At 40.4% G+C, this 27,878-nt stretch overlaps 2 protein-coding genes across 2 annotated transcripts in view; both read right to left on the bottom strand.

Moving 5' to 3' along the window:
* Positions 1 to 1,855: 1,855 nt before the first annotated feature.
* chia.1 (chitinase, acidic.1) lies at positions 1,856 to 16,376 on the bottom strand. Its single transcript, XM_089010166.1, has 12 exons — positions 16,354 to 16,376; positions 16,091 to 16,143; positions 14,618 to 14,647; positions 14,293 to 14,497; positions 12,643 to 12,699; positions 11,664 to 11,829; positions 10,121 to 10,245; positions 8,184 to 8,307; positions 5,166 to 5,348; positions 4,953 to 5,069; positions 2,784 to 2,910; positions 1,856 to 2,141 (listed from the first exon to the last, which is right to left on the bottom strand). Exons 2-12 carry the CDS (start codon positions 16,107 to 16,109, stop codon positions 1,933 to 1,935), a joined length of 1,362 nt encoding a protein of 453 aa, XP_088866292.1. The 5' UTR covers positions 16,110 to 16,143; positions 16,354 to 16,376; the 3' UTR covers positions 1,856 to 1,932.
* Positions 16,377 to 22,577: 6,201 nt separating this feature from the next.
* cntn2 (contactin 2) overlaps positions 22,578 to 27,878 on the bottom strand; it is a 48,291-nt gene continuing 42,990 nt past the window's right edge. Inside the window, exon 23 of the mRNA XM_089010084.1 lies at positions 22,578 to 26,322. Within this exon, the coding sequence (XP_088866210.1) occupies positions 26,225 to 26,322 (98 nt within the window). The 3' untranslated portion in view covers positions 22,578 to 26,224. The remainder of the gene's footprint in view (positions 26,323 to 27,878) is intronic.

Below are 27,878 nucleotides of genomic sequence, written 5' to 3'. Positions count from 1 at the left end.
TGCGCCCAAGCTCTGTTGGAAATGGGCTGATTTGTCAGCTGGGAATTTGTGTCAGCGAATATCAAATAGTTGTCTTGGTGCAACACACAACCATTGCGTTATTTATGTGTTTTTCTTCTAATTTCGCCATCAACACGGATCAACACGAAGTTTTCAGACTAAACAAAGTACCGCAAAATGCTGTCAAATTTTAGAACCCAATGCGGCCCGCGAGTCAAAAAGTTTGCCCACCCCTGGTATAGCCCAATCCGTGATCCACACTGCTTGCCAGAGGCAGAGCAGGTGAAGGCATTGACTGGGGTTGTGGGTATGGCACTGGCATGATGTCTCCTTTGACGTTTACTGGTCCGTCGGTCACCTCGGTCTTCCTCAAGTTCCTGTATGCCTTGTTGGAGGAGCTGGCGCCAGATGGAGCGTTGAGCTGCAATGTCCTCCAGCTGGGTCGGTCGGGTTCAGGCCGCATTTTTTCATGGCAGTCTTCACCTGGTCTTTATAGCATTTTTTGGGGCCTCCTGCCAGGCGACGGCCGAGATGGAGCTGGCCATAAAGCATCTTACGTGGCAAGCGCTCTTCTGGCATCCTGATCACATGGCCTAGCCAGCGAAGTTGGTGCTGGGTGACTGCAGCTTCCACACTGGTGCAGTTGGTTTTGCAGAGTATTTCAGTGTGGAGGACTCTGTCTCTCCAGGATAGCCCGATGATGCATTGTAGGCACTTGATGTGGAAGGCCTCAAGCACCCTGAGGTGGCGACTGTACAGGGTCCATGCTTCGCAGCTGTCGAGGAGGTTTGACACAACAACAGCCCGATAAACTGCTGCCTTGGTGTGGAGTTTGAGATCTTTGTTTTGAAAGACTCTCCTCCTAAGTCTGCCAAAAGATGCTGATGCCTGTTTGATCCGGTTTTGTATCTCTCTGTCGATGCTGCAGTCATCAGAGAGAAAGCTGCCCAGGTATTTGAAAGAGTCCACTATTGCTAGTGGCTTATTGGAGATGGTGAATGTTGGTGGCTGAACTGGAGGAATCGATGCCCACCGACAGATTACCGCAGTCTTTTCCACATTGACAGAGAGGCCCAGTCTACCATAGGCATCTGCAGCAGCTGAGAGACTAGCTTGTTGTGCTTCTGGTGTGTGGGCCACAACTGCACAGTTATCTGCAAATTGGAGTTCGATGACTTGCTCTGATCTTACTTTCGTGACTGCCTGGAGCCTCCTGATGTTGAATAGATTTCCATCAAGCCGGAAATCTATGGTAACCCCATTGTTCTTCTCGATCCTCTCATGGAGCAACAGTGTCACACACAAGAGGAAGATTTTTAACAGGACTGGTGCGAGGACACATACCTGGCGTACACCAGTCTGCCACAGTAGGGTCGCATACACTCACACAGTTTTTTGGTCTGGAATGCCCCCCGTGGGGACACTTTAGGAAATGTCATGAAACGTCTTTAAAACATGGTTTGAAGTATCACGGAGCAATTTGCCCGTGGGGACCTCACTTTGCAGTCTCTCAGAGCAATTTTCCCATGGAGACCTCATTATAGGTCCCCACGGGTACACGAGTTCCCACCGGGCTGCGTGCAGTCAGGTTGATGTCCCCACCGAGGTGCAAAAACGAGAACGTGCACACACGCACAAACACACACATGCACAAACACATGCACACACACACACCCGAGCTGAATGTGAGACCGACACCATCTGAGAGGTGAAACGTGGAATTTTACAATCATTAAAATCAACTAATATTCCTTTTGGAGTGTTTATCTCAATAACAACGCAAATAAAATTACACAGCCATAAAATTATTGAGATATTGAAAAAGTCCTTTGAAAGAGTCAATGACACATTTGGCGACTGTTTTGTTTGAAGATGTTTACTTAATATTGCAAACTTTCTCGCAAATATTTTGATATCAGCCATGCTTCTTCATCAAGGCCAATTGCAGCACTTGCAGGCGTCCACGTAAATGAGACCAGGCTGGCAGCGGTGCAGGTAGGTGTTTCCTCTGAAACACTGGAAGTAGGTGCTGCTATCAATGGGGTTGGCGTACAGGCCGTCGGGGCGGCCATGACAGAAACTCGCGATGGGATCCCTGGTGGTTGTTGGAGCTGGGGTGGTGGTTGGCTTCGGGGGGAAGCCTGCAGAGTCATAAATAGACATTTCCTGGTCAATAACGACATTTTATTAAAACAGCACAAGTTGACACCTTGACTCTGGAACACTGATGGAGATTAGACAGAATAAGAAGTTATCATATTTAAAAGACCCATGGCTGGCCAACCGAACAATAGGCCCACGGTAAAGGCGCAGATGGCCTGGGGTCAATCTGAATTAAACAGACACAGCCTGTTGACCTGTCATCTTCATCTAGGAGATCTGGCCATGGACAGAATTTAGGACTTGGGAAGCTCCTTTGTCACAGGAGTAATTTAGGACTAGAAACTCCCTTGTAGGAAGAGCTCATTAGCCAGGTTACAAATCAGTTTATGGAAAAGACAACCAATTAAAATATCTATGTCTTATTGCTTACAGCTGTTAGTGCCTAGAATGTCCAGTGGCGTGGTATTCTAATCAAGAAAACTATGTTTTACTAATGTATCATTTAAATTTGCATGTACTCTCAATAAATAGCTTAGCAGAGGGCTGCAAAATTCGGGCGTCTGTCATGAATGACTACGTCCCCTGCAGGTCGTAAAAGACAATCTTCCTGTGTTCGAGCCTTTGTTCACAGTGTCCAACCGAATATCTCTGACAAACACTCATATAGAAACAATATTCACCCATTGACATCCTGAGGTGGTTGATGAGTGGGTATGAGCCAGCTGAACAGAAGGATCCAACAAAGTCATCCATGTCAAGTGTCCACACATGGGCACCTCCCATGTTCCTGGCTGTCATCCACTCAACCTAAAATAGGAAATTCATGTCTGAGAATGTTTTAGAGCTAAAAGCAATGCTTCCATTTTCCAGATTCTCATTAGGGTCGCTGGGGGTGCTGGAGCCTATCGGGCAGGGGACACCCTGAATTTGTTGCCAGCCAACCGCAGGGCACGCAGAGAAAAACAACGGTCACTCAGTCACACACTCACACCAAGGGACAATTTAGAGTGTTTCGGAAGACCTGAAGAAAACCCACGCAGGCCCAAGGAGAACATGCAAACTCCACAAAGGGAGGCCGGACCAGGTCTTGAACTCACGACCTTGCACTGTGAAGCCGGATATATACTGGATCTATAATACAGTAAAGTCTCGTTATATCGATATCGGATATATCGATAGTCCCGGTTATATCAATATTATTTCTATGCACGCACGGAGGAAATTACATGCAAACAGGGTCGGATATATCGATAGTCCCGGTTATATCGATATTTTTTCGGACTCCCTTGAATATCGATATAACGAGACTTTACTGTATATACATAAAGATATATACTGTATCTATAAACCATAACAGTCATTATTATTGACTTCAGATTTTAAAACTACTGTAGTGTTAAGGCAATTTGCTATACAAAAACATTTTAAACATATTTTCTATTTCCTTACACATCGTTTTATTTTCTCGGACTTCCTGTCATGATGTCACATTCTGTCCGTCTTTACCTAAGTTTTATTTTCTCGGACTTCCTGTCACGATGTTAAAGAGTTTGATGATTCTCTTTAATTTGTAAGTGGGTTCGTTGTCAGATCTCCCAGGCAAGTGACACGCAGATGTGATGTATCCCAGAGCTTGATCGTGGCGTGGAGTCGAGCAGGGCGTTTCGTCGTGCTGTGATGCCCTTCCGATGTCCGGCAAGAGCCGGGCGTGCCCGTGCTGGTCTTTGCAAGTCTCCTTGAGTCTGTATGAGTCCGAGATGAGTCTGAGATGATTCTGATTCTCTCTGTCCCGCTACTTTCATACCATTTTCAAGCATGGGACATGCGGCAGGCTGAGACACACATCAACGAGATCAAGGGCTTGAAAGACATCAAAGCCGCGGTGCGCACCGGTGACGCCGAAGTGTCACATTCTGTCTTTCTTTACATCGTTTTATTTTCTCGGACTTCCTGTCACGATGTCACATTCTACAATAATAATACATTTAATTTCTAAGAGCCTTTCAAAACTCTCAAGGACACTTTACAGTCTGGATTTTTTTTGTGTGCGGGTGAGCAGCGGCAGCCATTCTGTCTGTCTTTACATTGTTTTATTTTCTCAGACTTCCTGTAATTATGTCACATTCTGTCCATCTTTAGATCTTTTATTTTCTCTGATTTCCTGTCATGATGTCATATTCTGTCCGTCTTTACGAAATATCTCCCAAACAGCTCTCTCTCTCTCTTCTCCCCTCGCGCCTCGACCATCTGCACAAGCTCCATTTTGTGCCGCCCCAAATATTAAATATTCTTTTTGTTTTTTGTTCTTACTTTTGATTCCTGCTTCATTAATGATGGCCCTAACATGTGCTAGTTAGCTGGCTAGCTATTTGCTATTTATTAGCTAACTGGCTAGTTGGCTGGTTATCTAGCTAGCTAGCTATTAACTGGCCGGCTATCTAGATAGCTATCTGGCTAACTATCTATTATCTATGTATTAGCTAGCTAGCCTTATATCTATTTGAGTTACTTCCTGGTTGAGTGAACGCTGGCGCGTGTGGCTGCCACTGCTCACCCAGAATAAAACTTATTGTTATTATTATTATTATTATTATTATTATTATTATTATTATTATTATTATTATTATTATTATTATTATTATTATTATATTGTGTGTCCTTTATATGTAATATGTGGAGGAGAGGAAACATTTGAATGGTTTCTCCAAATTCATGACAGCCCTCCAGAGGAAATCGTAACGGGAATGAAAAATGAATTGGACGCCCTTGTCTTAGTCCATTTGACGAGGACCCTCATTGTGAAAGGCTTTCCAGAAAACGGATGCTGGAGAATGATGGTGATTTGTTACCTTGGATGAAAAGCTGCGCTGGTCATCATAACCAACCCAAGCATTGCCAAAGGTGGCATATGGAACGCTCTGTTCATCAATCCATTCAACAGAAGCCCCGGAAATGAAGTTACAGACCTGAGACAAAAGAAATCCGAGATCAGCTCCTTGTTCAATTGGCCTATATCCTTACCTGAAACAAAGTTCCTATTTTGGGGATTTAAAATATCTGACCTCATAGTAAGCCCAGAAACCAGCCGTGTTAGTGTAACTCCCAGCGTCAGCAGGTCCATTCGTTGGTGCTCCCAGGCCATTGGCTCCACTGTTCAGGCGGTAGGTTCTTCCATACGAAGGGAAGCCCAGGAGGAGCTTCTCTGCTGGGGCTCCCATATCCAGCCAATAGAACACTGAGGAGTTCTACAATTTGGAAATCCATATGGACTTTGAGTGAACGTTTTCAGAGATGGGAAGCAGAGCCGGAGGTAGCAAAGATCAAGATGTTGAGATTTTGTTTGGGAGTGACCAGATTGGATAGGATCAGGAATGAGTGGATCAGAAAGACAACTCATATTAGAGGCTTTGGAGACAAAGTCAGACTGAGATGGTTTGGACATATCCAGAGGAGAGAGAGTGACTATAACGGGAGAAGGAGGCTGAGCCTTGAACTGCCAGGCAGGAGACCGTGAGAAAGACCAAAGCGGAGGTTGTGAAAGAGTACATGAAAGTACCTGGTGTGAGAGAAGAGGAAGCACAAAACCGGGTTAGATGGAGGACCCTGATTCGCTGTGCAACCCCTGAAGGGAAAAGCCCAAAGGAAAGGAAGAAGAAGACTGTTTTGATTGGACCATAGTCCCAACTTTGAATCAATTGCCTATAAATATGGGCCTTATCAGAAGTCAACAGTCTGAAACCTGGGTCTTAAAGGACAACCGACACCTATAAGTTGCGTCCATGATTTTTAAAAATCACTTCAAATGACTTTTACTGAGCGCATTTTACAAAGATTCCACCGCATATCGCTATATTGTACGTTTTAAGACTCGCTCTGAATATTCAGGAAGTCTTGATCGAGTTGATGGCGATCCCCTAAGTCACAGGTGTCAAAGTCAAGGCCCGCGGGCCAAATCCGGCCCGCCACATTTTTTTTTTCAGCCCGCGAAAGCAAATCAAACTTGTTAAATTCCATGATGATTGCTAAAATCTGAGCCAAAATTTGATATTTTTGGATGTCAACCACAATAAAAGTCATTATTCTTGACTTCAGATTTGAAAACGAGTTATTCATTAATTTCATGTGTGCTCTATATATAATATTTGAAGGGATTTAAACATTGTAATGGGTTCACCAAATTCATAACGGCCCTCGAGAGGAAACCTAGCTATAATGTGGCCCGCGGCAAAAATGACTTCGACACCCCTGCCCTAAGTCAACCCAAACCAACCCCCGGGCCGCGGACCGGTCCGTGGGTCATTTGGTACAGGGCCGCGCAGAAAAAATAAATAATTTACATAAAATGAAAAATGAAACATTACCAGATTACATGCGTCTATGACTTACTCTTGACGCATGTCAAAACGCTTGTCTAGGTCACGTGATACATACCGCTAAAATTAGCCCACCATAAGCTAGCAAAATGAGTAAAAAACAAACATCTTATTTGGTTGTATTTATCTGCCGCTCCGTGAAAATATTGTCTGACATTAAACCGTGGCGCAAGAAAGGTTGGGGACCACTGCCCCAAGTGACATCACGGAGGGAACGCCCCTGACCGAGAAAGCGAAACACAATGCATTTTGGGTACTTTTTTTCATCTGAAAACACTGTGTTGATGGGGAAATCAAAAGGAAAACGACATAAATAACACGATGGTGAATCGCTGTGTGTTGCAGCCAATTGCGGTAACATGCATAAAGAAGGTGTTAGTTGACACACATTCCCAGCCCATTTCCAACTGGGCTCATGCGCCATCTTGTGCATTTTATGGGCGCTACATTGGATTCTGGATTGCTCGAATTGATACGGAAGGACTTCTGTGATCGATGGCAAACATTTATGCTTTCCTCTTCAGAACTATTTGAATCATATTCATCACTGGATGAGTAACAAGAAAGCATCTTCTCCCAATCTGATCTCGCTGAAGCCATTGTTTTGATTCTGGAGCAAGGCGGTTTGTGAAGGAGTATCCTGGCGTGATGTCACAAACAAGATGGGCGGGACTTTCTGAATCTACCCAGTTCCGAACTCATTTTGTGGCAGTTTTTTTCATCTGTGCTGTATGTCATACATATTAGCATATTTGACAATGAAGCTGACTTTGACTTGACTTTGACTTTTGACTTTGACTTTTGGGACACTTTAAGTCATTTTTATTGGTGTTTTGCATTTGACTAAAAATATCACCCCTGCGTGTTTTTGGTATTTTAAATGCTATAAAACGTTTTCTGATGTCAGTTAGGACAGTTAGTTAGTTATTGTGTCGTTAAATGCAGGGCTGCAACCGTCAAAATGTTTTAATACTACTTCTGCACATATGGAATTGGTATAGCACAAAAGTGCACAATCAGGTTGCTTTGTGCACATTCTAAAGCGCTTCTCTCATTTCATTTTATGGTAGAATGTGTCATCTGCCCTCAGCATACAGAGTCAGTGTAATTTGGAAGCTCTTTTGCGGGGGCTTAATTAACACTGTAGTTGAAATTGACTGATGAAAAAGACTGATTAAAAAAAGACTGATTAAAAAAATGCTGCGTTATAATTTCAATCGTGTAATTCATTGCCAAAACGCACTGATTTTCCCCCTTTGTTATTGCCGACTATTATCCTTGCTGTCATTGCCTTTTTATCGAGCATCTTCATCTTTATTAAGCTCATCGAATTGCTTGTTCTGTAGCCACAAGGGTACACAAGCCAGTGTCTTATTGTGTCACTCCCAACCCTGGATAAATACAGAGAGTTGTGTCAGGAAGGGCATCCGATGTAAAAGCTTAGCCAAAACAAACATGCGAATCAAACCTCTAAAGATGGAGGACTGATTCGCTGTGGCGACCCCTGACGGGAAAAGAAGTAGAAGAAAAAATGTGTCGGTTGTCCTTTCATGATCTTGGCTTCACTGCCTGGTGCTTTCTACTATCTTTGTCACTGCTTCATTTCCTGTATATGATAGCTATCCATGTTAAACGCTACATAGACATGGTGGATCAAACTTGTGGCGAAGACAGAACGAGCGTGAAAGAGTTGCGTGTGTTTCTTACAATATTATGATGAGTGTGTGATCCTGAGTCCACAGAACTTCGGTAGAGAGGACTGTTGTGTCCGGTTGTTGCCTCCCAGTGTCCATGGAAGTCATACGTCATGAGGTTGAGGAAGTCAAAATATCTGTGGGTTTCACAAACACTTTTCTTGCACTTTCTTTTCACTCATTCACTGCCATTCACAAATTTATTGGAGAATTGAAAATACGACATAGAGAGCCATTCCCGAATTTGTTCGGGTTTTGTTTTTTTCTTGCTTGGGTGCCAATAAAGCGCTGGCCAGACCTCTGGCAATGTTTTCACTCCCACAAGGGGGCAGTATTTCCCTTTGCTTCCATGTTAGTGCTGTTGTACAGCTTCAGCTGTTGTTAAAGCGCTGCATATACCAATATGAATGTTTTGGACAGCCACCCTCATTTCAAGCTCATATAACTCCAGACCCATCTCATTTAGGAATTAACTCTCTGTTTCTGATGAAAGAAGCGTCTAAGCTAAGTTTCTTATGCCAAATTGAATGTTTAGGTAGTCCTAAAACTCAATATTCTGTGGGTCCTGGAATTTCAGTGACAATGACAAAAACCCTTCAGCTTTTAACTTTATTCAACAGTTAAAGTATCAACTCATTTCATATCATTTAGGAAATAACTTTTTTTTTGCTTGTGTGCCAGTAAAGCGCTGGCCAGACCTCTGAAAATGTTTCCACTTCCACAAAGGGACAGCATTTCCCTTTTGTCCATGTTAGTGCTTATTTCCAGCTTCTGCTGTTGTTAAAACGCAATATAATAGCTGAGTAGCTATCTAGCTAGCTATCTGTTGGCTATCTATTAGCTATCTATGAGCTGGCTAGCTAGCTTTCTATCTGTATTTAATAGTGACATTCAGTGTATTAGCTAACTAACTAACTAGCTATCTAGCTATTAGCTATAGGGCTATCTAGGTGGCTAGATATTGAGCTATTAGCTATAGAGCTACCTAGGTGGCTATCTATCGAGCTCGCTATCTATTAGCTAGCTATCTAGCTAGCTATGTATTAACTAGCTATTAGCAAGCTAGCTAGCTTTCTATCTGTCTGAGTTATTGCTAGTTATCTAGCTCGCTATCTAAAGAATTAATTATCTAGTTAGCTATCTATTGTACTAGCTATGTATTAGCTAGCTCACTAGCTTTCTATCTATTTGAGTTACTTCGGGGTTGATTGAACGCTTTCGCGTGTGGCTGCCGCTGCTCACCCACAGAAGAACTTGTCCTGTGACTGTAAAGTGATCTTGAGAGTTTTGAAAGGCGCTTAGAAATCAAATGTATTATTATTAGTAGTATTAGTATTAGTATTAGTATTAGTATTAGTATTAGTATTATGATGATGATGATGATGATGATGATGATTATTATTATTATTATTATTATTATTATTATTATTATTATTATTATTATTATTATTAATGATCAAACCTCTAAAGATGGAGGACACTGATTCGCTCTGGCGACCCCGTCAAGGGAAAAGCCGAAAGGAAAAGAAGAAGATTATTATTTTTATTTTAATTTAAAGGAGATTCTTTACTTACAGACAGTGTAGGTGTTCAAATACCTGACATGTTTCGGCGTCTACTTCCGCCTTCGTCAGAGTGTCACGGATGTTGTTGTGACGCGCCATTTTCAGCTGGTGTTGCTATGAGGGCGTGACCTACCTGTCAGATCTGACAGGCAAGTCACTCCCCCCGCTTATTATTATTATTAAAAAACCTGGCACTGGACTGGACACATTTTTGCCAGTCAATGAGTTAATGTAGTACCAGAAAATTTCCCCTTTCAGGGACATCATTTACTACAGTGGACAGCATATAGTGTGATCATTTCGTGTGCCTTGCTTCTTCATATGACTCTGTTTCATGAATTAATTTCATGATCATAATGAAAAATATCCGGTTCGGTCAACTTACAGCGGAATCTGGTTGGCCTCATAAGCTCTTTCCACTGTAGCGCGGATTGAAGCAACGTTAGCGGACAGCAGGAGTGGAGTCTTTCTTGAGTTTCGGGCATCTTCTTCAAAAGCCGCAGCCAATTCCTGGAGATGAAACGCCAAGGACAAATCAAATCGCCCGCGTCATTTATTTTGATACGGTTTACTACCAGTACTACAACTGGTCTATACGACTGAGAGCTTAGACAGACAAACATTGGACATTAACTAAAAAAGAAGACAAGTGCGTGAACGCCGGCACGAATGGCTGCCTCCTCTCACTCGCACAAATAAATCCCGTGACTGTCAAGTGTCTTTGAGAGTTTTCAAAGGCACTTAGAAATTAAATGTCTTCGAATTTATTCCGGAATTGAAAAGTGTGGCGCGGAGCGTCATTCCCCAATTTTTTGGGGTTTCTGTTTTTCTTGCGGGGGTGCCGATCAAGCACTAGTCTGACCTATGGATTTTTTGTTTACTTCCACAAGGGGGCAGCATTTGCCTTCTTTCCATGTTAGTGCTTTGTGCCAGCTTCTGCTGTTGTTAAAGCGCTATATAAATCAATACAGGTAACATTCGACTTACGACCAGCTTGACTTATGACCACCCATACTTACGACCACGACCTCCAGATCCTATTTTAAAAATGTATGGATTGTATTGTATTTTGGCCAGCCGCCCCCATTTGAATCTCAGATAACTCCAGACCCATATAATTTAGGAATTAACTATTTGTTTCTGATGAAAGAAGAGAGTCTAAGATGTCTTACACTGCATTAAATGTTTATGTTGTCCCAAAATTATTTTGTGGGTCCTGGAATTCAAATGAAAATGACAAAAAAACACTTTTTTGAACGTCTGCCAGTGAACCCACCAGCGTTCACTCAACCAGGAAGTAACTCAAATAGATAGAAAGCTAGCTAGCTAGCTAACTGTTAGATAGCTAATAGTTAGCTATATGTTAGATAGCTACATAGCTAATCCTGCAGAGAGCTAGCAAGCTTTTGAAAGGCGATAAGAAATGAAATTTATAATAATAATAATAATTATTATTATTATTATTATTATTATTATTATTATATATTATAATGATATAATAATAGTAATAATCATAATAATAATAATAATTATTATTATTATTATGATTATTATTATTATTATTATTATTGTTATTATCTCATCTCATTTTCCGTACCGCTTATTCCTCATTAGGGTCGCGGAGGTTGCAGGAGATTATTATTATTATTATGTAAAATAATTACATACATTAATTATGAACAAGAGTGCATTTTTAATACCCGATTTTACCATAACATGATGGTTTTGGTGCAGGTTTGCTCACATTTTTGGCAAGATTAGAGAATGGATTTGCGTTCACTTTGTAATTGGCAGCCAGAAATTTTCATTTTACAAGGACCGAGTAGTACTGCTGTATTCACTTCCATCCTTAATTCTGATGATACTTGTGTCTTCTACATAATTGGCCAATAAAGATGATTCTGATGGTGATTCTGACGTATGCTCACCTTAGCCAGCAAAGTGAACCTTTGCTTATCCTGCAGCGGGCTTCCGTTGTGTGCCGGAAATTCCCAAGCCAAGTTCAAGCCATCAAAGTTATGAGTTCGCAGGAAGCTGATGGCCGACTTAATGAAGATGGCACGCGTCTCTGGCCTGGCAACCATGGCAATGAATCTGGTGGAACATCAAGTCACAACAATGACAATGGTGCACGTAATGTATTTTCCCGCATATAAGGCGCACCAGAGAATGAGGCGCATCCCAAATGAATGGTGTATTTTCAAAACTTTTCCATGTACAAAGTGCACCAGACTATAAGGTAGACCTTCAATGAATGAAACAATGTTTTCCATATATAATATAGAAATACCGTATTATCCGGTGTATGAGGCGCACCGGGGTATAAGGAAAACCCCAATGAATGGTGTATTTTCAAACATTTTCCACATATAAGGCGGACGAGACTATAAGGCGCATCTTCAGAATCAGAAAGCCATTAATCGCCCCACAACGGGGAAAATTTCAATGAATGGAAAAGGTTTTCCAAATATAATATAGAAATACCGTATTATCCGGTGTATAAAGTGCACCGGAGTATAGGGCACACCCCCAATAAATGGTGTATTACGAAACCTTTTCCAGACATAAAGTGCACCAGACTATAAGGCACATCTAAAATCAATGAAAAATGTTTTCCAAATACAATATAGAAACACTGTATTAACCAGTGCATAAGGCGCACCGGAGTGTAATGCGCACCGTTTTCCAAATATAATATAATGTATTAATATATAATAGTTTTCCAAATGTAAAGCACACCACAGGTCTCAACATTACTCCACATATAAGGCGCACCTACCAACGTATAAGGCGCAGGTTCATCTTTTGAAGAAAATCAAGGCTTTTGGGTGTGCCTTATACAACGGAAAATACGATAATATTGCTTGAATAGTAAAGGGAATGCCGGATTTGGGGAACGGCACTTACGGGCTTATTCCATTGACGTTGCCTCCAACTGACAGCAGAGTCTTCAGGTCCGGATTACTAAAATATCATCATCATAATGATAATCAATATGAAGTCAGAATTTTCAGGAATCAAAATGAATGGCCTACTCAGAGCACATACTACAATTGTAAAAAAACAACATAATACGACATAGGTAATCAGTATGATTTATAATGTCTTGTAACAACTATAATTGTTTTTTTAAATTATAAATACATATACAGGTAACATCCGACTTATGACCAGCTCGACTTATGACCACCCGTACTTACGACCATGACCTCCAGACCCTATTTTTTAGTTATCTGTTACCCAGCTAGCTTTTTTTTACTTATCCTCAATCAATACATGCTAAATGCGCTATTTTGGAATGATTTTTCTTCTTCAAAGGTCATGTGAAGCTTTATTTCAAATACTCAAGAGAACCTTGACGCGTTTTTGTAACGTCTGGAAACTATCTTGCCTACTATTAAGCTTTTAGCTGTCTAGCTATATGGCTGTCTAGCAAGCTTTCAGTCTGTTTGAGTTACTTCCGGGTTGAGTGAACGATGGCGCAAGTGGCTGCCGCTGCTCACCCACAGAAAGACTTATCCTGTGACTGTAAAGTGACCATGAGAGTTTTGAAAGGCGCTTAGAAAAAAAAGGATTATTATTATTTTTAAATAATAATCCTTGCAGGCCGGCAACGTGTACGACAATTTTGGCCAGCCAGCATCTTGCACACCAATCGACCGCGTGATGGCACTAGAGGGGGGAGTTTGCGATTCATTTAGCCTGTGAGTCTATTCAACATTTTGAATGGATTTCGACTTACAACCATTTTGATTGATGATCGTTCGGTCGTAAGTCGGATGATACCTGGACTTATGTATTGTATTTTGTACAGCCGCCCCCAATTCAAGGTCATATAACTCCAGACCCATCTAATTTAGGAATTAACTTATTTTTTTAACGAGATTATTGTGTCCCGGGACTCAGGTGAAGAACGATAATTTAACAACTTTCTCTTTTGACAGAATGAAGAAAAAAACAGCTATTAACTAATTCACTGCCATTTCCAAATTTATTCAGGAATTGAAAAGTATGACGTGGAGCGGCATTCACAAATTTGTTTGGCTTTTGTTTTTCTTGCGGGCAGTGCTGGTCAGACCTCTGGAAATGTTTTTGCCTTCCACGAGGGGGCAGCTTTTCCATTTTGTCCATGTTAGCGCTTTGTTCCAGCTTCAGCTGTTGTTTAAGCACTATATAAATCAATAAAGGTGACGTCCGACTTACGACCAGCTCGACTTACGACCACCCCGTACTTACGACCACCCCGTACTTACGACCGTGACCTCCAGACCCCATTTTTAACATTTTAATTCTACACCTGGCACCGCAACACGCTAGCAGGCCGGCAACGTGTACGACAATTTTGGCCAGTCAGCATCTCACTCTCGCACAGCAATCAACCGCGTGATGCACCAGAGGGGAGATTTGGGAGTCATTTATCCTCCAAGTCTCTATTCAACATTTTGAATGGATTTTGACTTACGACCATTTTGACTGAGGACCGCTTGGTCAGAACGGAACTCGGTCGTAACTCGGATGTTACCTGTATCGAGATAATACCATAATGTTGGAGCTTACATATTCTTGAGGTTGTTGAGTGCGCTGTAGTGCTGCACATCATTCCACTCAATGGTGGCGATTTGGTTGAAACTGTTGATGGTGGCCAGCGTGTAGATGACGTGAGTGCACAGGAAAGGGTCAATGTTCTCCGGGGTGAACTTGCCCTCGCCGAGACGATACTGGGCCCAGTTGGTCATGTGACACACCAACTTATTGCTAGCAGCTGAGGGACAACAGAAGAAAGGACGGAGAGGTTATATTTTCCTTGAAAATTGGTTCCACAAGTCAATAAGTTCACTCTTGACTTATATAGTGAACCCATTCAACAATGCAAATTGCTTACCCATGTGCAGAGTTAGAAGAACGCTCAGAGCTGCCAAAACAAAATTAAGAAGGAAAGATTAATCGGTGAAAACCATTGACAAGTCGAACATATCACAGCGAGGCCTTCAGTAGTGCTATGTCGGAATCAATCCACAGTTGCGACTGTAAAAATTGTGCTGTGATTTAAAACAAGTCCACATGAGACTACCATTAGCCAAGAAATAACTTGTGACTATATCCAGGTAACATCCGAGTTACGACCGGCGCAAGTTACGACCACCCGTACTTACGACCACGCCCACCAGACTTTTTTTTTTTATTCTATGCCTGGCACCGCAATGCGCGAAGACCTATTCTGGCCGTTAGCAGGGAGAGCAGGGTAAATCTAACATTTATAAATGAAGTGTACAGTAAAGAATTTTGTATACATTACAAGTACAGTTATACAGTCATAAAAATCGATACTATGAAATATAAAATCATAAAAACGACACTAAAAGTTATAACATTTATAAATGAACTTTAAACAGTATAGTATAGTACAGTATAGTACAGCATATAGTATAGTATTCAATAGAAAACGTTGCTTAAAAACAACAGATTCACATCGAATACTATCCTGTCGCATTTTGAATGGATTTTGACTTACGACCGTTTAACTTACGACAGTTTTGTCAGAACGGAACCCGGTCGTAACTCGGATGTTACCTATCTATCTATCTATCTATCTATCTATCTATCTATCTATCTATCTATCTATCTATCTATCTATCTATCTATCTATCTATCTATCTATCTATCTATCTATCTATCTATCTATCTATCTATCTATCTATCTATCTCTGACAATGGGGAACATAGGATGAGATGCTGGAAGAGGGACAATCATGGGAGGAAAAGCCCCTACATGGGATGTACCACCGAACCATAACTGAAGTGGCTGATCTCAAGAAGTCCTATCAGTGGCTAGAGAGGGCTGGCCTAAAGGACAGCACAGAGGCACTCATCCTGGCTGCTCAAGAGCAGGCCCTGAACACCAGAGCCATTAAGGCACGGATATACCACACCAGGCAAGACCCAAGGTGTAGGTTGTGCAAAGAGGCACCTGAGACAGTCCAACACATGTAAGATGCTGGGAGGGAGAGCCTACATGGAGCGCCATAACCAGGTGGCTGGCATAGTCTACCAAAACATCTGTGCGGAGTATGGACTGGAAAACCCAAGGTCAAAATGGGAAACACCTCCCAAGGTAGTAGAGAACGACCGAGCAAAGATCATGTGGGACTTCCAGATAAAGACTGACAAGATGGTAATGGCCAACCAACCAGATATCGTGGTCATAGATAAAGGGAAAAGGAAAGCCTTGTCGTGTATGTAGCGGTCCCGAGTGATGGAAACATCAGAAAGAAGGAACATGACAAACATGAGAAATATCAAGGGCTCAGATAGTTTCATGTGTTAGTGAACTTGCAGTTTTGATATAGATATTTACCTATAAGGAGTTTCGCCATCGTGATGATACGACAATCTGGTGGACCTCTGAAACTAATTGAGAGAAATAATTGTTAATGAAACACACACAAGCACACGCTCACATAGGACCTTTCAAAATAAAAATAAAAAAAAAAAACAATCTGCGCAAACATTTGTGTTCATTTGACGGGTTAGCATTTGAAATAGAGAATATCCAAAACATGAGTTCTCATTTATTTTCATTTTAAAATTCACACGTTCAAGATGTGACGATCTTCTTACCTTCCTGAGAGGATCCGAAGAACCAGTGCCGACTAAGTCCACTTGAGTCAAATTTATATTTTTGCTACTTAATAACTAATAGCTGGTGACAAAGTGCAAATGATAAAAGGGAAGTGGGCGTATTTTTCAATACACATGAAGCAACAGTGAGAGGAATGTCAGACAAAGCAATAATGTGTCATCACAATTGTTCAAAGGAAATACATGTGCATAAAGGTGTATGAATGAGGCCGTTATCATCAAATTACTGTGGACAGCTGCCAATTGCTGACAAAATTCTTCCGCGGCACATTTGCTCATTGTCACCATTGCATTTAACGCAAATGTGTGATTTTTTACAGTGGGACCTTGACTTATGCACTTAATTGGTTCCCAGACAGAGTGTGTAAGGCGAAAAGTGTTTATCCCAAAAATGTATTTCCCATAGAAAACCATTGAAATGAGAATAATCCGTTCCCAGGTCTCCATAAAATATAATTTGCAACTAAATAAGCCTTAAAACTACAAACAACATACCTCATTCTATGTATAATAAATGTGCTATTGTATTGTAATGGAAGAAATACACTGCACTGTTTAATAAAGTCGTTTTATTTACCTTTGTGATGGTCGTTGATGGCTTGTTGGAATGGAGTGGCAGGTCAGAGAGAATTGTTGTTTGAAAGGAGTCACATTCCATTAGGAATGTAATTAAAGAAATAAACTGTACTTTATAATAAAGTCGTTTTATTGACCTTTGTGATGGTCGTTGATGGCTTGATGGAATGTGGTTCAGACTTCTCTTCCTGTGTTATGAATGTCTCGTTAGGCATCTTTTTCCAAAAAAAGGCCGGTCTCATCTGCATTAAATACTTTCTGAGGAACATAGCCTTCTTCTTTCACCATTTCGAGGAGTGATGCCTTGTGTCAATAAACGGTGAACTTCCATGTTGCTGCATGACGATATCAGAGTGAATTAGCCGTGCTTTCTCGGATATAATTGCTTTATTAATGCTGTCACCGGCTAGCTGCTTTTCGTTCATCCAAATTAACAGACATTTTTCAACCTCTTCTATTGCCCCAGAACGTTGCTTTGACAGCATGGAAACACCTTTAGCAACACACGCAACTTAGCATAGTGGTACCGGGCTGTTAAATCAGACAAACGCACACCTCGTTCGTGTTTCTCAATGATCTTCTTCTCCTCGACTGTAATTTTGTTTTGTGTCTTCTTCAGCTGAACACGAGACTGTGTAGGTGTCTTTTTCGGTCCCATAACAGCAAAAGTATCTGTAAAAAATCCATGAAGACAATCGATGTGTGCACTCAGTGAAAGGGGTTGTGGAAAGGTAGGCCGGCTGGGGCGCTGTTCGGTCGTGTGCCTTCGTGTTCTTCCGCCGAAGATTACTCCACCAGCCATGGTGGGGCGGCGCTCCATGTGTATCCCGAAAAGTAGTGCATATGCCAAGGTTTAATTTTCATAAATTTAACATTCGTAAACCAAAGAATTCGTAAGGAAAGGTGTTCGTAAACAAAGGCCCCACTGTAATGACTTCTCCCAAATAGCCTCAGAAAACTTCTCCACTACTGAAAGGTAGGATGAATTTTTCACTAAAACTTGCAATGTTTTTCCCCTTCCACGAGGCCATTTGCGCCATCTTCCCCCATTTCAAGCTCAGATAACGGCGACGCTAGTCCGGCATCGTCGTCGAACAACTGCTTCAATCGGTAAACTAGTTTAAAAGTCCTTTTAAAAAAATATTTTTTTAGATTTGAAATGGATTAAAAACATTTACAATTATTAGAATGGAAAATGATGTTTCGTTTCTGGAACGGATTATGGTCGAAAACCAAGGTATCACTGTACCTCAAAATATTATTTTCATGTATAAAAGTAGAATTTACCTTAGTATAATTAAAAATTAATCACAAAGAAATCAGTCTCAAATGTAATAATGCTTTAAATTTATAGTCTTTGTGTTATTTTTTATATTTTTATATTTTTTTTTTCGGTTAAAAATGCAAAAATATTTTATTGATTTATGAAATTAATCAGGCGTGTGTGAAACGTTTCCTTTCTTCACCTCTTTGTATTTATCTATCTAGCTGGCTACCTGGCTAGTTAGCAATTTACTATATACAGTGAGACCTCAACTTACAAACACCTTATCTTACAAACTTTTCGTCTTACAAACGTCAAATTTATGAAAATTAAACCTTATAATAAGCACTATTTTCATAATACACACCCACCACATCTGGCAGAGTGATCTTCGGCGGAAGCACACGACCGAACAGCACCAGAGGTTAAGTTACCAACAGTCCTTATGGAAGGTGACTCTCCTTCCATAAGCCATCAACGACCATCAAAAAGGTAAATAAAACTGTATTTCTTTAATTATAGTCCTCATGTAATGCGCCACTCTTTCCAAACAGCAATTCCCTTTGACCTTCGACCTCCAACGCCATTCCATCAAGCCATAAATGACCATCACAAATGTAAATAAAGTGACTTTATGATACAATGCAGTGTATTTCTTTCATTACAATACAATGGCACATTTATTATACATAGAATAAGGTATGTTGTGTGTAGTTTTAAAGCTTATTTAGTTGAAAAGTATATTTTATGGAAACCCGGGAACGGATTATTCCCATTTTAATGGTTTCCTATGGGAAATCTTTTTTTGAGATGCACACTTTTCGCCTTACACACTCTGTCTGGGAACCAATTAAGTTTGTAAGTTGAGGTCTCACTGTATTAGCTAAGTAGCTAGCTATTACCTACCTAGCGAGTTAGCTACCTCAGAGCTATCGCTAGCTAGCTGACTATATATATATATATATATATATATATATATATATATATATATATCTGTTGGCTAACGATTGGCCAGCTAGCTAGCTTTCTATCTATTTGAGTTACTTCAGGGTATATATATATATATATCTAGGTATCTGTTGGCTAACGATTGGCCAGCTAGCTAGCTTTCTATCTATTTGAGTTACTTCAGGGTTGAGTGAACGCCGGCGCGTGTGGCTGCCGCTGCTTGCCCACGGAAAAAACTTATCCTGTGACTGTAAAGTGACTTTGAGAGTTTTGAAAGGTGCTTAGAAATGAAATGTATTATTATTATTATTATTATTATTATTATTATTATTATTATTATTATTATTATTATTATTATTATTATTATAACTCCAGACCCATGGAATTTAAGAATTAACTATTTTTGGGGGGATGAAAGAAGAGAGTCTAAAGCAGGGGTGATCATTACGTCGATCGCGATCTACCGGTCGATCGCGGAGGTAATACTGGTCGATTGCTGCGTGACAGTAAAAAAAAACATTTGTCAGCCTATCAAACGTCCCGTCACTTGATTGACATACAGGGCAACCATTCAGAACTGAAATTTTACCTTTTGGTCGCCGTGCATGCGTAAACAACGGCGCTAAACACAGCAAAATGTACAAGCTAGTTGGCGAATTACCTCAGATTTTAAGCCCTTGCTAAAACATGGTGATCAAAATGAGTGAGAAACCTGGATAAAGTAAGGGGGTAAAACATATTACTTTCATACGGAATGGGAAAATGTGGAGCGCCATTTTCGGACTGTTCATGGAAAATACGACATTGACTTCCCGCCGAAAAGCCAGCTGAGAAAGAGGACGGTGGACGAACTAAAATCCCAGTTGTCCCGACAGCAGTCATTTTTCACTCGACATACTTCAAAGAAAGAAGAAAGAAGAAGTCCAAGATGGCGCCCGAGTAGGCAGCCTCAGCAAGTGCTCTCATGAGCCTTGCTTTTTTTGGTTGTTTTTGTCTTGTTTTGTGTTTTCTTTTGTCACTTTGTGTTGTTGTGCGTCGTGTGGAACGGATACGGATTGTTTTTCAGCATTTTTGACCACGACATTCATCAAGGAGGAGACTGTGCTGAGCGGTTGCGCCTTTTCGGCAGCATGAATATGCCAGTACTGTTTTTGAATGGGAGGAATGTCGGAGCCATTCGACTGCCATCGCTGGACACCAAAGGGGCCATTGTGCTTTTTTGCGCCTGTAATGGGCAGCATCTTCACAGCCCCACTTTGTTTAGCGGAAAGGTCAGTGCTGTTGGACAGTCTGCGGCTGGGTGGATGCATGGCTTGAGGAACCCGCAATAGAAGAAAGAAGCGTCAGCGCAGAGCGCCGATGCATATGTGGAACTGTTGCGGCTTGGAATTGAAGCAGATTTATGTGGAACAGGAGATGTGAGACAATCTCTTTTCGTCAATGGATGCTACAGCTGTGTGTTTGCTTTCAACATTTAGCTTGTAGTCGACGTGCACATTCCACCATGATGTCCCTGATCCACTGGTGGAAAGACGCTTTGATCCTCTCCTCTTTCATATAGAACTGCTTCATGTCATTACAAAGAGGGTACAGCAAGTCCTGAAGAATGAATGTCTCTCTGTGTCTTTGTTTTGTCATATTGTCTCTATGCTGTCATATTATTTGTTATTTAGTTTTTTTTTTTGTTCTTTTGACTTCAAGACGGCGCCCCGAGAGTGGCTGCCTTTCCAGCAGCTCATGTATTTTGTTTTTCTACTTTCATTCCTTTCATCACTTTGCTGCTGTGAAATGTAAATTTCTCCACTGTGAGACTAATAAAGGCAAATCCAATCCAATCCAATCCAATCCAAAAGCGAAAGCCGCCAACCGAAGCATTGTTCCGGTAAGTCACGCCATCGTTAAAAACAATAAGTCCTTCCAAGACGGAGAGATGGTAAAAGAAGCATTCGTTGAAGCAGCTGACTCCTTGTTCAGAGACTTTAAAAATAAGGCAGAGATATTATCTTCAATCAAAGCTCCGCAGCTGTCTGAGCTGTGAAGCCACGGCTGAGGATTTAACCCAGCAAATGTGGAAAGACATCAGAGATTGTGAGTCTTCTCACTGCTGAAGTCCAGGGCTCATGGACAGTTCTGTAACTTACTCACGCAGGAAAAGTACCCCAACATGAGGAAATGTGCTACCTCCTTGACTGCATTATTCGGCTCCACTGATTTATGTGAGTCAGCCTTTTCCTACATGAAGATCATGAAGTCCAAATACCGTTCCACCATGAATGATGAACATTTGGAAATGTGCTTGAGGCTGGCTGTCAGCAGCTACTGTCCGGACTATGCATCCCTGGCTGATTCAATTCAGTGCAAGTCATCAAAGTAAACTCAGGTAATGTATATGTAGTTATTATGTGTGTTGTGCAATATTGGCTTATTCAGTTATGCAAGGTACATCAACATACATTGTACATACAACGATGAGAAGGTTTCTTCAGCCGTCATCTGTACAAATTTGAGAACCAAATTAAGAACCACCACAGACGTATTGTACATACAAAGAATCCTTAAACCTTTGAAAATAATTATGTTTTGCATTTTTGTCGTGGGTAGATCATTTTGACTTGGTAGTTTTTATAAGTAGCTCGTATGCTGAAAAAGTGTGACCACCTCTGGTCTAAAGGTTTCTAACACTGTACTGAATGTTTATCTCATCCTAAAAGTCAACACATGGAACACATCTTGGGAAAGTCATAAATGGACTAAAAATTGACAGAAATAGCTGAAACTCTGCGGAAGGGTCTTCCATAACTCAATAATGTGTGGCGATGAGAAGGTTTCTGCCGTCATCTGTACTTCTTTGAATGTGTCGGACGTTTCGCTTGTTATCCAAGAGGCTTCGTCAGCGATCTATTTTTTTTTGCTGGTAGTTTCGGCCCTATATATATCCCGACTGTCCAGATGTGGTGGTGCCAGACTCTGCTATGATTGGTCCCTGCTCTCAGGTTGGGGGGAGCAGAGGACTACTCCTTGCGGCTACACTGATTACTTCTATTGTCTGACTGATTACTTCTATTGTCCTGCCTGATTATGGCGTCTACGACTGGCCTGATTGCCCCATTTGCCCTGGTACCACCTAATCAGCATAACTGAGCCTATGTTGCCTAAGAAGTCCGTTGTAGGAACGATCCAAATTGAACCTCACCCCACCATGGAGATTTAGTGAAGGGTTTTGCTGTTTTATGAAAATAGCTTCTTTTACTCCCCCTTCAATAATGTGTTGTTGTAATTTGAAATAAATAGCTTTTTAATCAAAGCCACAATTGACATTTTCATGGGTCCGCATCTTTTTGGGTCACCCTGTAAAGGAGAGTTTTTGAAATCTTGTATGATGAAAGAAATAAAATGGCCACACATGAAATCCAACCACGAGGGTGTTTATTGAATACCTATTGAACATTTTTCAACCCCAATCAAAATGGTGTTCAGCTATTTCATAATAATTACACTTAACTAATTGATGTTTTTTCTATGGGTTTGTTTTCAATCTATCAATAAAAACGCATGACTAAAAATACTGAAAATACAAACGTGTACAAGGTGAAAGTGTGAATAGTTAGTCCGATCAGGGAACTCCCAAAGCGCCCCAAGTCACTCCAGACATATGATGGACGGAAAGACAAAATGAGTCCAATTCCAATAACCATGGCATACAGTTTACGTATATAGTTAGCCAGCTAGCTAGCTAATAGATAGCAAATACATAGCCAGCTAGATCGCGAGCTAGATAGCCAGATAGCCAGCCATTGAGTCGCCGGGAATAACTCAAATAGATAAAGTTAGCTAGCTAGCTAATATATAACTAATAGATAGCTAGCTAGTTATTTAGATAGATAATAGATAGAAAATCGATAGCTAGCTAGGTAGCAAGCTAGCTAGCTAGATATTTATATAGCTAATAGGTAGACAGCTAAATAGCCAGTGGTCACTCAACCTCGAAGTAACTTAAATGCACAAATAACAATGAGTTCATCCTAAAATATGTTTTTAATTATATGACATTTTCTAATCTATAAACTATTCTAATGGCTCTCTGCAAATAAATAGCTAATAGCTCGCGAATAAATAGCTATTAGCCAGCGAAAGCTATTCGCTATCTATTCACTAGCTATTAGCTATCTATTCGCTGGCTGATAGCTATCTATTTGCTAGCTATTAGATATTTATTCGCAGATAGCCATTAGATTGGTTTATAGATTAGAAAATGGCATATAATTAAAAAAATCATTTTAGGAAGAACTCATTATTTGTGCAGTATAAAAAAATAAAACAAAGCAAACAAGGAATAGATTACAAAAAGTCATTCCCATTTTTATCGTAATTCAAGCAATCTCTTCCTATTCGTTTTGTACAACTTTGTAAAAAATAAAAAAAAAGGCAACGCTATTGACTCTTTCACTGTCATTCCCGATTTTATTCGGGAATTGAAAATAGGACGTAGAGCGCCATTCCCGAAATAGTTCGGGTTTTTCTTGCTTGGGTGCCGATAAAGCGCTGGCCAGACCTTTGGCAATGTTTTTTTTCCCATTGAAAAGGGGGCAGCATTTTCATTTTTGTCTGTATTAGCACTGTTTCCAGTTCGGCTGTTGTTAAAGCACTATATAAACCAATACAAGTCGGAATGCTGAGTCAAAAGTCGGCATTCTGAGTTAAGTCGGAATTTTGAGTGAAGAGTCGGAATTCTGAGTTAAAAATTGGAATTCAGTTAAAAGTCCGAATTCAGAGTTAAAAGTCAGAATTATGAGTCAAAAGTCGGAATTCTGAGTTAAGTCGGAATTTTGAGTTAAGAGTCGGAATTCTGAGTTAAAAATTGGAATTCAGAGTTAAAAATTGGAATTCAGAGTTAAAAATTGGAATTCAGGGTTAAAAATTGGAATTCAGTTAAAAGTCCGAATTCAGAGTTAAAAGTCAGAATTATGAGTTTAAACATGTCAGAGTAAAAAAATCAGAATTCTGAGTTAAAAGTCGGAATTCCGAGTTAAAAATCAGAATTCAGCGTTAAAAATCAGAATTCAGAGTTAAAAATCGGAATTCAGAGTTAAAAATTGGAATTCAGAGTTAAAAATCGGAATTCAGAGTTAAAAATTGGAATTCAGAGTTAAAAATCAGAATTCTGAGTTAAAAGTCGGAATTCTGAGTTGAGTCGGAATTTTGAGTTAAAACTCGGAATTCTGAGTTAAATGTGTGTGCGTTACTTTTGGGTTGAGTGAACGCAAGTGCGTCTGGCTGCCGCTGCTCACCCGCAGAAAAACATTTATTGTTTATCCTTACTATCCTTACTTATTATTACTTATCCTCTGACTGTAAAGTGTTCTTGAGAGTTTTGAAAGGCACTTCTAAATTGAATGTATTATTATTATTATTATTATTATTATTATTATTATTATTATTATTATTATCATTATTATATGCATGTATAGCATTTTATTTTGGACAGCCACCCTCATTTCAAGCTCATATAACTTCAGACCTAGGTCATTTAGGAATTAACTTTTTTTCAGATTGAAAGAAGAAAGTCTTCAGTTTCTTACGCTGTATTGAATGTTTATGCAGTCCTAAAGGTCAATATTCTGTGGGTCATGCAATTGGAGTGACAATGACAAAGACCCTGGCACTGGAGTGGCCACATTTTTGCACATCGCCTGGCAGTCAATGAGTTAAAAAAAGAGTACAGCTGATCGCCGCTATTTACAGTGGATAGAAAATGGCCGGCTCGTGACTGGTGAAAATGTGCCTATTATTGATGCTCTTCATGAATGCATTGAAAAAAAACCTGCATATTTTTACACTACTCTCAAAATAAACAACAAAAAAACTTTTTAAAAAAATAGGAAAAACAAATTGAGGATGCAGGAGCTTATCAAATGAATTGATACCAGACCTTTGTTTGAAATTGTCAGAGAAAGTTCAACCTCTTGCCGTTTCGTGTCATAAACGTGACACAGTTTTACATAAGAGCTGATAGAAACTGACAGGATTACAATCCAGGCGATAGATGACATTGTTAACCCCGACTGGACGGCGGCCAAACCCTTTCATTGCTGTCGGGAACTTTATGTCAAGCGATCGTCATAAAAGCAGCTCCAATAATCATAATCATAATAATAATGATAATAATCCATTTCATTTCTAAGTGCCTTTCAAAACACTCAAGGTCACTTTACAGTCACAGGATCAGTTTTTCTGTGCGTGAGCAGCGGCAGCCACACGCACCAGCGTTCACTCAACTCTGAATAACTAAAATAGATAGAAAGTTAGCTAGCTAGCTAATAGATAACTAATAGATAGCTAGCTCGCTGGGTCCTTCCTGGTCTTTTTACATAATGTTGCTCACTTGAGCTATCTAGCTGGCTATCTGGCTAGCTAGCTACTAATCTAGCTGGCTACCTAGCTATCGATTTGCTATCTATTTGCTATCCAAATAACTAGCTAGCTATATTTTAGTTATGTATTAGCTAGCTAGCTAACTATCTATTTGAGATATTCCCGGTGACTCAATGGCTGGCTATCTGGTTATCTAGCTAGCTATCATTTGCTATCTATTAGTTAGCTATCTGGCTATCTAGCTAGCTATATATTTGCTATCTATAAGATAGCTAGCTAACAGATAACTAATAGCTAGCTAATATCTAACTAATAGCTAGATAATATCTAACTAATAGCTAGCTAATTGATAACTAATGGCTAGCTAATTGATAACTAATAGCTAGCTAATAGATCACTAATAGCTAGCTAATAGATCACTAATAGCTAGTACACAAATTCTGCAAATTATATTTAGTTTTTCAAAGTAAACAAATGTTTTTTAAATCCTATTTTTGTTGTTCAGATTCAGTTTTTCAATACGCTTCTTTTTCGGTTTAGTAATTCAGATTGAAATATGAATAATTCAGATTTAGTTTCTGGTGTCATTATACCCGCAGAAAAAAAACTTAACGTATGACTATAAGTGTCCTTCAGAGTTTTAAAAGGCGTTTATAAATGAGATGTAATTAATTATTAATTTATTATTAATTATAAGGTTGACCCAATTGCGAAAAAAAACATTCCAATGACCAGGTGGAGTGAATGACTGGAGAAAATGGCTTTGTTCTGCACCATCATGCCGGTTCCTACAAAAAAACAAAGAATAGCACACATTTAGCTCACTTGTCATACTCTTTCTTGTGTATTTGACACAGGTGTAAATACGTTAATATTGGGGTTATATAGGGTTAATATTGTCAAGTCCATCCATGCGCACAAATCCAGCAGACATTTAAACAGCTTCTTCCCCCAAGCCATTAACTCTTTGAACTCTTTCAACAGTAGCAAAATGGAACTGTATAGTGCCACTTACTTAGCAGTTTTAGACTCTCTTCTATCATCAGAGAAAGGAGTTAAATCCTAAGTGATATGAGTCTGGAGTTGTTTAAGGTTGAGGTTGAGGAGTCCAAGATGGCGCCCGAGTAGGCAGCCGTCAGCAAGTGCTCTCATGAGCCTTGCGTTTTTTGTTGTTTTTGTCATGTTTTTGTGTTTTCTTTTGTCACTTTGTGTTGTTGTGCGTCGTGAGGAACGGATATGGATTGTTTTTCAGCATTTTTGACCACGACATTCATCAAGGAGGAGACTGTGCTGAGCGGTTGCGCCTTTTCGGCAGCATGAATATGCCAGTACTGTTTTTGAATGGGAGGAATGTCAGTGCCATTCGACTGCCATCGCTGGACACCAAAGGGGCCATTGTGCTTTTTTGCGCCTGTAATGGGCAGCATCTTCACGGCCCCGCTTTGTTCAGTGGAAAGGTCAGTGCTGCTGGACAGTCTGCGGCTGGATGAATGCATGGCTTGGGGATAAGAAGGAGCATCAGCGTAGAGCGCCGATGCGTATGTGGAATTGTCGCGGCTTGGAATTGAAGCAGATTTATTTGGGACAGGAGATGTGAGACAATCTCTTTTCGTCAATGGATGCTACAGCTGAGTGTTTGCTTTCAACATTTAACTTGTAGTCGACGTGCACATTCCACCGTGATGTCCCTGATCCACTGGTGAGGAGACACTTTGATCCTCTCCTCTTTCATCTGGAACTGCTTTATGTCACAAAGAGAGTACAGAAAGTGCTTAAGAAGGAATGACTCTGCGTCTTTGTGTTGTCATGTTATTTGTTATTTAGCTTTTTTGTTCTTTTGACTTCAAGATGGCGCCCCGAGACTGGCTGCCTTTCCAGCAGCTCCTATATTTGGTTTTTCTACTTTCATTCCTTTCATCACTTTGCTGCTGTGAAGTGTAAATTTCTCCACTGTGAGACTAATAAAGGCAAATCCAATCCAATCCAATCCAATCCAAATTGGGGCGGATGTAAAAAATACATGTTGCTTGATAGAGCGCTTTAAACAATAGCTGTTGCTGTAACAAACCCCTCACATGGACAAAAGGCAAATGCTGCCTCCTCGTGCAAGGGAAAAAACATTGCCAGAGGTCTGACCACCGCTTTATCGGCACCCCCGTAAGTGAAGTTGTCAACATTGCGGCAGTATTTGTTTTGCTGTATCTGCTGCATGCACCACATGCAAATATCTGTATAATGTATAATGTAAATTTCTCAACTGTGAGACTAATAAAGGCAAATCCAATCCAATCCAATCCAATCTGCACACGAAATAGAGTGTTAATTCCTAAATTAGATTGGTCTG

This window comes from Hippocampus bargibanti, linkage group LG12 (assembly GCF_051943395.1).
Source record: "Hippocampus bargibanti isolate YZ-2025 linkage group LG12, ASM5194339v1, whole genome shotgun sequence".
NCBI classification, from domain to species: Eukaryota; Metazoa; Chordata; class Actinopteri; order Syngnathiformes; family Syngnathidae; genus Hippocampus; species Hippocampus bargibanti.
This window is presented reverse-complemented; position numbering and strand designations above follow the sequence as displayed.